Genomic DNA, 10,733 nt, shown 5'->3' on the forward strand with positions numbered 1-10,733 from the left:
CCGGCCGGTGTGACCGTGCGGTTAAAGGCGCTTCAGTCTGGAACCGCGTGACCGCTACGGTCGCAGGTTCGAATCCTGCCTCGGGCATGGATGTGTGTGATGTCCTTAGGTTAGTTAGGTTTAAGTAGTTCTAAGTTCTGGGGGACTTATGACCACAGATGTTGAGTCCCATAGTGCTCAGAGCCACAGCGCGTCCAGGACAGGGCGATACTCCTATCCAAGGATTCAGCTGCAACACATAAATTTCTTGGACAATAATAGCATATATTTATTAGTAAAGGAAAGAAATGCTGTAAATGACTATGCGATTATACAGGATCCTTATGGACAGCACCTCAGATAATTTTCTCCTTAGCCCATATTATCCGTTCTGTTCTTATCGTCCGAAACCTAACGAAATCATAAATCACTGTGCTTGAACGGCTCAGCTTCTTGGTGGTTTGACGATCAGAGAGTCCCATTTCTCTGTATGCGCCGATTTTTGTTTTTCCATCACGTGAGAACTGTTTTCGCCGTCCCATTGTCACAATCATGGCTTATGTACACAACACGCACGGCCATTAATGGTCTCTGTTTTCTATCTGCAGGAAAGGCACATATGCACACACTACACCGCACAGAGCCGATTGCCTTTGTAACGAATGGCACCGTCTATTACCTGTATCGTCGATGTCTTCTTATATACTGTACTACTGACATAAAATCCGATACCATTTGACTACGTTTGTGAGTGTACTGGAACTCATACTACTGCATGCACATATGAACATTTTCCTACTAACGTCCATGCCTTTATACTGATTTCCACCTTAGTGGTGAGCAGCAGATCTGCAGCTACCTGCTGGTTTTCCTCAGTTGACATGGAGGCGCTCCGGAGGGTGCTGCACATGCGCGACCCGCTGGAGGAAGAACTGGTGGAGGCGGCGGTGGCTGCCCGCCAGCTGTCGAGGTGGCCGACGGGCGGGGGCGGCGGAGGCGGCGGAGGTAGAGACAGCGGCAACGCAGGGATGCAGAGCGGCTTCTGGCAACACCTTGGGGACGTGCTCAAGCTGCAGGTCAGTTTCCACCTCCCACTGTGCGGCTGATCCCGGCGGACGTTCGAGTCCTTCCTCGGGCATGGATGTGTGTGTTCGTCCTTAGGATAATTTAGGTTAAGTAGTGTGTAAGCTTAGGGACTGCTAACCTTATCAGTTAAGTCCCATAGGATTTCACACATTTTTTTTCCATCTCCCAACTGCTGAGGAGATACCGAACATACAAGGTGTGATCAAAAAGTAAGGGGAATATTTTAATTTCGCTGATTTCATACATCCGACGTCAAATTTTTTTCATGTTGTTGGTACACATGTTGCTGATGTATATCTGCATTTTCAGCTGTTTTGAATATTTACTTTGCTGTTGACAGTGGAAATCGTTATATGTGTTTTCGAGTGTTTGGCGATGTTTTACTGCATGGATAAAAGAGTTTTCGCTGATTTTGACTAGAAAAGTGAAATAAAGTGCAGCTTCGCGTTCGAAGTGTCAACTGTGGCTTTTGGGGGAACCTACTGTAAATGAGGCAAGGTAACGAGAATGTGGACGAAGTAAAGAAAATGGTTCTGGAAAATTGCCGAATCACCATCAGACAAGTTGCTGATGATTTCGGCATATCCTCATGGATATGCTTGTGGATGGCTCATGCCAAGCAATTTTTCTGGATGTTCTGGCATGAAACGTGTAGCAGCAAAGTTTGTTCCGAAATTGTTGAATCTCGTCCAAAACGGACGTCGCGTAGACATCGCTCAGGAGTTTCTGACTGAAATCGACAACGATGCAGATTATCTTAATAACAGGCGACGGAACAGGGGTATACGGGTATAACGTCGAAACCGTAGTCCAGTGGTCCCAATGAAAAATGCATGAAGAGCTAAGAACGAAAGAAATTTCGTCAAGTACGAGCACTTGTGACGGCCCTTCTCACTGTTTTCTTCGATTAAAATGGAACAGTGGATCATGAGTTCCTGCCTTATGGTCGTGCAGTCTATAAGGAATACCACCTAGAAATTATGGGCCGTTTGCGTGAAACCATCTGAAGAAAATGATCAGAGTTCTGGCAAAACAACTAGTGGAAATAGCATCACGGTGTGTACCCGCTCACATCTCAGTGCTTGTTCTTGATATTTTGGCAAGATAACGAAATCGTTATTTTGCCTCAGTCACCGCACTAGCCAGACAAGGCCCCCGCGACTTCTTTCTTTTTCCGAGGTTGAAGAGAACGTCGTTTCCCCCACTACTGATGAGATAAAAACAGAATCGCCAAAGAAGCTGAACACAACGACGAAAAGTGAGTTTCAGAAGTGCTTCCAAGATTGGAAAAAGCGCTGACACAAGATTATTAAATTTGACTTGAATTACTTTGAAGGGGACAAAGCTGATCTCTATAAATAAATAGAGGTTCTTTAAGGAAAAGAAAAATTCCCGTTACTTTTTGATCATACCTCGTACACTACTGCAATGTAATCCAACTCGAGTAGCGAAAACTCTTACCACGATTACTTACATGTTCCATCTGCGATATTCATCTGTTCGACAACATCAGTTCTTCTTATGCCCAGTTAGGATGACTATAGATATACAACGTACGAGAATACCGACAGTACACCATGTCTAATATATCTGCTGCTCCGTGAGCATGTATCCCAGCGCCTTGACTCAGAGACTAAGTTCACATATCAAAAAGAGTTTTGCATCACCGCGGTTCCGAGAGTACCGGCATACTAACCACACGTTCATCTAGCCAGTGTGATCCAGATTGTCCCACTCCTCAACGGTGATTCAACGCACATCCCTAAGAGTGGTTGGTCGGTCACGTCGTCCATAATCAGCCCTTTTAAATCTATCCCAGGCATGTTAGATAGGGTTAATGTCTGGAGAACATGCTAACCACTCTATTGGATCGATGCGTTATCCTGAAGGAAGTCATTCACAAGATGTGCAGAATGGGGGTCCGATTTATCATCCATGAAGACGAACGGATTGTCAGTATAATGATAATATTCTTGCACTACCGGTCGGAGGTTGGCATTCACGTATCGTACAGCCGTTACGGTGCCTCTCATGACCACCAGCGGCGTACGTCGGCCACACATAATGCCACCCCAAAACAGTAGGGAACCTCCACCTTGCTGCACTCACTGGACAGTGTGTCTAAGGCTTTGATCCTGACCGGGTTGCCTCCTAACTCGTCTTCGAAGATTGTCTGGTTGAAGGCATATTCGACACTCATCGGTGAAGAGAACGTGATGCCAATCCAGTGGGGTCGATTCGGCATGTTGTTGGGCCCATCTGTACCGCGTTACATGCTGTCATGGTTGCAAAGATGGACCTGGCCATGGAAGTCGGGAGTGAAGTTGCGCATAGTGCAGCGTATTGCGCACAGTTTGAGTCCTAACAGCCGGCTAGTGCGGCCGAGCGGATCTAGGCGCTTCAGTCTGAAACCGCGCGGCCGGTACGGTCGCAGGTTCGAATCCTGCCTCGGGCATGGATGTGTGTGATGTCCTTAGGTTAGTTAGGTTTAAGTAGTTCTAAGTTCTAGGGGACTAATGACCTCAGATGTTAAGTCCCATAGTGCTCAGAACCATTTTCTTTTAAACAAAATGATCCTGTGGCACTGAAGCCTGCGAGGCCTCACCTGGGGAAATTCGGCCGCCGAGTTGCAAGTTTTTTCCGTTGACGCCACACTGAGTGACTAGTGTGTCGATGATGATGAAATGATTATGATGACAACACAATACCCAGTCCTCTAGCCGAGAAAATCTCCGACCTGGCCGGGAATTGAATACGGGCCCGCAGAATGACAGTCAGACACGCTGAACGCTCACTTAAGGGGGCGGACCATTGTTTGGGATGACGTTCGAATAGCCCATTAAACATCCGTTGTAGCATTCCACAAAACAATTTGACATTTTCTTGACAATAGCCACACGTCCTACTGTACCATTTCCTTCTTTGGAGACTTCCGTCAAATCTTACCAGTAATCACAACAGGGACGAAGGAATGCAAAATCATCACATCTGCTATTGGCAGCTAGGATAACATGTCAATATAACTCCAAAATTAATAAAAAAAATTGAAAAATTACGATAGCGAGTGTGAAATTACACAAAAAATCAAACTTAAATTTGAAACATTCTGGAAAGTTTTGGAAGTGCCGGGACTGACATCCTGGCAGAAGTGGCAAAAATCAAGATGCTCGATTCCTGGGTTGGATGAGCTATCTGCTATGATGATACATAAGTTTGAAGTATTTTTCCATAACATTAATAAACGGAACAGATTCACATACACAGACTTTAATCATCAATAATATATTCTCCTTCACTATTTACGACAGTTTGCCAACGCTGGGGTAACTTTTAGATTCCGAGACTGTAGAAATCATGTGATTTTGAGGCGAAGAAATCTTACAGCCATTTTCGGAGCGCATTTACATCAGGAAAGGAAGTTCCTTGCAGTCAGTTTGATAAAATGTGGAAAAGATGAAAATCTAAGGGCCAAGGTGAGGTGAATAAGGTGGGCGCTAAATGAATTCCCAATATAACTTCTCTATAGTGCTTTTTGTCACTGTAGCAGAATGCGGGCTGCCGTTATCCTAGAGTAAGATCACTGCACGATGTCTTCCTGGTCGCTGGTCGTGGATTGCGTCGGCAAGACGTCTCAGTTCAGAATAAATGTCAACAGTGATGGTTAGGCCTTGGGCCAGCCATTCGTAGTACACCACACCACAATATGCACAACATTATCTTTTGTGGATGAGCGTAGGTCTTTGTATGGGGCGCTGCTAGTATTTTTGGCCTAAATCATCCTTTCTTTTCTTTATATTAGCATAAAGACACCATTTCTCATCACCAGTAATGATACAGGACAGGAGTGGTCGGTGCTGTTCACGAACCAATTGATGACGCGCAAGCAGAGATGCATATATTTTTTGTGAGTTTGACTTAGCGCATGAGGTGCCCATACAACCCGACTTTTGAGCCACCCCATAGCATGAAAATGTCACACGATGATGAATGAACACACGTTCATCACATTTGCCAGTTATAGAGTACACTACGATGGATCACTGTGGATTAAGGCGTTTCAACGGTCTTCATCTAGTCCCAAAGGTGGAGAGTCACTAATGTCAAAATGACACTCCTTACAATGAGAAAACCGTTTCGTTGCCGTGCTTTGCCCGATGGCAGTATGCCAGTACATGGCATAAATGTTTCTGGCTGCCTCCGCAGCCGTCACCCCTCTGTTGAACTCAGACCGAAAAATATGTCGCAAATGTTTCAATTTCTCCACTTTGCACTCCGTTTTGTAGCGTTCGCAGCTCCACTCGCTGTCTCCAAACGACAATATGTAAACTCGGACAGCAACAGTGAACTACAAACAAAAAATGACAGTCGTTAAACAGACCCATAGCAATCAGAAGACCAACAGTTTGTGCTCAACACTTGGAGCATGAGTCCTTCTCGTACCTATCACATGTTTTTTGCATTAAATGCATTCGCAATTAAGAATGTGGACAACAGACAATGTAGAGTGGAATGAGAACAATGAAAATTGTGCCAGACCGGGACTCGAACCCGGATTTTCCGCTTATCACGAGCGACACCCTACCGTTTTCTTTAATCTCATTTTGTTAGTTACTGTTCGTTGTCGCGTTCGGGGCGGATGTCCCATAACACGCGTTCAAGTTCGTCGTTCATCCTTTCACTCAGTTTTTTTGTTACGCAGGGCAGCTAACCCTCTGAACGAACACGCTGAGCTACCGTGACGACGTCATTTGGCCACCTATGCACGACCCAAATTTTCGTATGTCGTCAACCATGAATCTACAACCCATAGCCATACATCCACTATGTACACACATCAAAAAAAGTTTTGTATCACCCTGGTTCCCAGAACCCCAGAAGATAGACGTTGACTGTGGATATTGTATCACAGACACAATCCCTTTCGCTGTTCATAGGTGTCTCTAACCCCTCCCAGGCGAGCGGTTCTAGGCGCTTCAGTCTGGAACCGCGCGATTGTTACGGTCGCAGGTTCGAATCCTGCCTCGAGCATGGACGTGAGTGATGTCCTTAGGTTAGCTAGGTTTAAGTAGTTCTAAGTTCTAGGGGACTGATGACCTCAGATGTTAAGTCCCATAGTGCTCAGAGCCATTTGAACCATTTGAACCCCACCCAAGGATGTAAATAACCGTGCATGAGCAGCGCCTATTAGACGGAGGGGGTCCGACAGCCGATCAGTTCGAGTCATTCCACCACGAAGGAGGTACACGGCAAGTATTGTCTGTAGTTGAATCATGCCTAGACGATCAATACCGCGGTTCGATAGCATCCGCATTGTTACTTTGTGCGGAAGGACTCTCAACAAGGGAAGTGTCGGGGCGTCTCGGAGTGAACCAAAGCGATGTTTTTCAGACATGGAGGAGATACAGAGAAACAGGAACTGTCAATGATACGCCTCGCTCAGGCCGCCCAAGGAATACTACTGCAGTAGATGACCACTACCTGCTGATTATGGCTTGAAGGAACCCTGACAGCAACGCCACCATGTTGAATAATGCGTTTTTGCACCCACAGGACGTCGTGATACGACTCAAACTGTGCGCAATACGCCGCATGATGCGCAACTTCACTCCCGACGTCCATGGTGAGACCCATCTTTGCAACCGCGAAACCATGCAGTGCAGTACATATGGGCCCAACAACATGCCGAATGGATCGTTCAGCATTGGCATAGCACTCTCTTCAACGATGAGTGTCGCATATGCCTTCAATCAGACAATCGTCGGAGACGTGTTTGAAGGCAACCCGGTCAGGCTGAACGCCTGAGGCCACTGTTCAGCGAGTGCAGCAAGATGGATGTTCCCTGATGTTTTGGGGTGGCGTTATGTGGGGCCGACGTACGCCGCTGGTGGTCATGGAAGTCACCGTAACGGCTGTACGATACGTGAATGCCAACCTCCGACCGGTAGTGCAAGAATATTATCATTATACTGACAATCCGTTCGTCTTCATGGATGATAAATCGGACCCCCATTGTGCACATCTTGTGAATGACTTCCTTCAGGATAACGCATCGATCCAATAGAGTGGTTAGCATGTTCTCCAGACATTAACCCTATCTAACATGCCTGGGATAGACTGAAGAGGGTTGTTTATGGACGACGTGACCCACCAACCACCCTGAGGGATCTACGCCGAATCTCCGTTGAGGAGTGGGACAATCTGGTCCAACTGTGCCTTGATGAACTTGTGGATAGCATGCCACGACGAATACAGGCATACATCAGTGCAACAGGACGTGCTACTGCGTATTAGAAGTGCTGGTGTGTATAGCAATCTGGACCACCACCTGTGAAGGTCTCGCTGTATGGTGGTACCACATGAAAAGTGTGGTTTTCGTGAGCAATGAAAAGGGCGGGTATGATGTTTATGTTGATCTGTATTCAAATTTTCTGTACAGGTTCCAGAACTCTCGGAACAGAGGTGATGCAAAACATTTTTTTTCATATTGCATGCTTCATTTCCAACCAGTGAGAGCACCTTTGTGAGTTGTAGAATTTCGTTCTCTTCAGTCAAATTTTCCAAAAACTGGGAATTAGAGACAAGGAGTCCTAATTGGGATTCTGTTTGGAGAAACTTTCCAATTATGACATTCGCCTTACACAAAGTTGTTGCTCTCCCAAGAAAAATTGAACTCCGAGTTTATGTTTGGCGAGGAGTTGGAGGGAAATGGGGGGGGGGGGTTGCTCTACTCTGTGAAAATAAAAAGCTGAGTAGCTGAAGAGTACACTCAGTATAATGTCGTTTATTGAAACTGAACTACACTTCTCGAACAATCACTACATACACACAAAGAAAACAAATAACATGTAGAGAACCATTCATCAAGAGCGTCGGTGAGGTCCGTCGGAGCTGCTGCAAGCTCGGCGAGGAACTAGCTCTATTGCTGCTGTGCTGGTCTTATAAAGCCGGCGGAGGTTGGCGGAGTACTTCAACTTTCCTTGTGTCTGCAAACAAAGGTTCGCATTGGTCTCTAGCAAGTTCTGTTTGTTTTGAAGAATTGTTTTCCTCTTGGTTGCCTCTGCAAGTGCTTATGTATGTTATATGGTGCACAGGGGTGTCTTGAGTGTAGTCTGCCTGGCAGGGGCCGTCTGTGGCAGACGTAACAGTAGCTACAAGCAACAGCGAGAAAACTACTTCCCTTATTTCGCTCGTTCAGCGAGACGACAAACTGTGCTTCTCCGTTTCAGGAGGAGACAAAAACCCTGGCTGCTCTGGAAGCTAAGCTGCACTCCGCGCGAGAAGCCGATCAGGATCGGGTGCGGAAGATCCTCGCAGGTGACGTCAGCGCTGCGGACGGGGCCGTGAGGGGCATGTGACGTGGCTGGGCCAACGCCTGATCACAAAGACAGCTGCCGGCTGGACGGCTGCCTGCTGTTCCCACGTGTAGCACCCTATCTATGTGTGTCTGTGCTCGATGTTCCCTCCCCATCACAGTCTAATTGCTGATGTCGCAGAACCCTTCGGTGTATTCCCATGTGTGTTAAACCCATGTTACATTCCCAGGATACTGTTTGACTGAAAAATAAGTATACATATTCCTCGCGTCGAGATCAGGAACAAGCTGGTAAACGAGTACAAGTCAGGATGGAGAAGGTCTGAATACATCTTACGTCTAGTTTACAACCGTGAGAAAAGAAATCCAGAAGTTATGATTGCTGATGTGAGTTACTGAAGTATTTTATGGTAGTAGCTACATTACCCATTCAATTGTTAGACGGATTTTTCGCGTGACCAATGAAAAGCACACATATTGAACCGACAAGTACATTTCCTCTCTCACATTTACAAAGCCACATAAGCAATGCAGTATCGTTTTACATCCTTTTTGACAGACGAAATTATGCCCAGAAAAGAGAAGGAAAAATTGAAAGTGGTATCTTAAATAAGTTACCATAAACAAAATCCAAGGTATAAAATAATCACTGAATGAGTAACGCTGTCTTTGTGAGCTAAGAAGTACGGAAGTGGAGACGAGACACAGTCAACAGAAAAGCGGGGAATTCTTTACCATTTACTGGCAGTTTTCGGTGCAGTACTCTACGTTAAACATGGCTGCTTGCACGAAAAAGTAACATCACATCAGCCTTTCCTGAAAGTGTTATAATATTCATCATAATTTCCATCATAAGCAGTATACTTCATATGGTCTTGATATGCCCATTTGTTTGCAACTGTTCGTGAGATAACTGTAATAAATGTAACAGCAAACTACAAGGAAATGGAAACAGTTTAGAGAAATTGTAGATTTTGTACATTTATTTTATTATACCAAAGACTAGATAATATGAAATAAAGTATATGCCAACATACTATAATATTTGTATACATGAAATCTCATCAAATATTTTCTCTGAAGAGTCAAGCCCACCGTTCTTCGCAGAATATTTTGATGGGGTTTTGATGATAGTGTGTATCGTTACAAAGTGAGGAAAAAAATATATATATATATTTTAGCAGAGTTTGGTATAATACTTAGGTAACTAAATGTCATATGTTTACAATTATAATAAAACAACTGAAATAAAAATATGTTTACGGCTGGTAAGCGCTGACAATTTGATTTTTTACTCTATTACGTTTTCACAAACAAATAATTTCATGTTTAATATATTTGAAATGTCCATTTGTTGGCTTCTCACTCCTATTGACTGTTAATGTCTGTGGACAGTGAACCCAAAAGGTCGAAATACACTCCTGGAAATTGAAATAAGAACACCGTGAATTCATTGTCCCAGGAAGGGGAAACTTTATTGACACATTCCTGGGGTCAGATACATCACATGATCACACTGACAGAACCACAGGCACATAGACACAGGCAACAGAGCATGCACAATGTCGGCACTAGTACAGTGTATATCCACCTTTCGCAGCAATGCAGGCTGCTATTCTCCCATGGAGACGATCGTAGAGATGCTGGATGTAGTCCTGTGGAACGGCTTGCCATGCCATTTCCACCTGGCGCCTCAGTTAGACCAGCGTTCGTGCTGGACGTGCAGACCGCGTGAGACGACGCTTCATCCAGTCCCAAACATGCTCAGTGGGGGACAGATCCGGATATCTTGCTGGCCAGGGTAGTTGACTTACACCTTCTAGAGCACGTTGGGTGGCACGGGATACATGCGGACGTGCATTGTCCTGTTGGAACAGCAAGTTCCCTTGCCGGTCTAGGAATGGTAGAACGATGGGTTCGATGACGGTTTGGATGTACCGTGCACTATTCAGTGTCCCCTCGACGATCACCAGTGGTGTACGGCCAGTGTAGGAGATCGCTCCCCACACCATGATGCCGGGTGTTGGCCCTGTGTGCCTCGGTCGTATGCAGTCCTGATTGTGGCGCTCACCTGCACGGCGCCAAACACGCATACGACCATCATTGGCACCAAGGCAGAAGCGACTCTCATCGCTGAAGACGACACGTCTCCATTCGTCCCTCCATTCACGCCTGTCGCGACACCACTGGAGGCGGGCTGCACGATGTTGGGGCGTGAGCGGAAGACGGCCTAACGGTGTGCGGGACCGTTGCCCAGCTTCATGGAGACGGTTGCGAATGGTCCTCGCCGATACCCCAGGAGCAACAGTGTCCCTAATTTGCTGGGAAGTGGCGGTGCGGTCCCCTACGGCACTGC

At 45.9% G+C, this 10,733-nt stretch overlaps 1 protein-coding gene across 1 annotated transcript in view; it reads left to right on the forward strand.

The window, feature by feature from the left end:
• The window catches only part of LOC124796121, a 387,418-nt gene extending 377,803 nt beyond the window's left edge, over positions 1-9,615 (forward strand). The window contains exons 8-9 of the mRNA XM_047260211.1: positions 856-1,055; positions 8,292-9,615. Coding sequence (XP_047116167.1) covers positions 856-1,055; positions 8,292-8,420 — 329 coding nt within the window. The 3' untranslated portion in view covers positions 8,421-9,615. The remainder of the gene's footprint in view (positions 1-855; positions 1,056-8,291) is intronic.
• Positions 9,616-10,733: the final 1,118 nt, after the last annotated feature.

This window comes from Schistocerca piceifrons, chromosome 4 (genome assembly GCF_021461385.2).
Source record: "Schistocerca piceifrons isolate TAMUIC-IGC-003096 chromosome 4, iqSchPice1.1, whole genome shotgun sequence".
NCBI classification, from domain to species: domain Eukaryota; kingdom Metazoa; phylum Arthropoda; class Insecta; order Orthoptera; family Acrididae; genus Schistocerca; species Schistocerca piceifrons.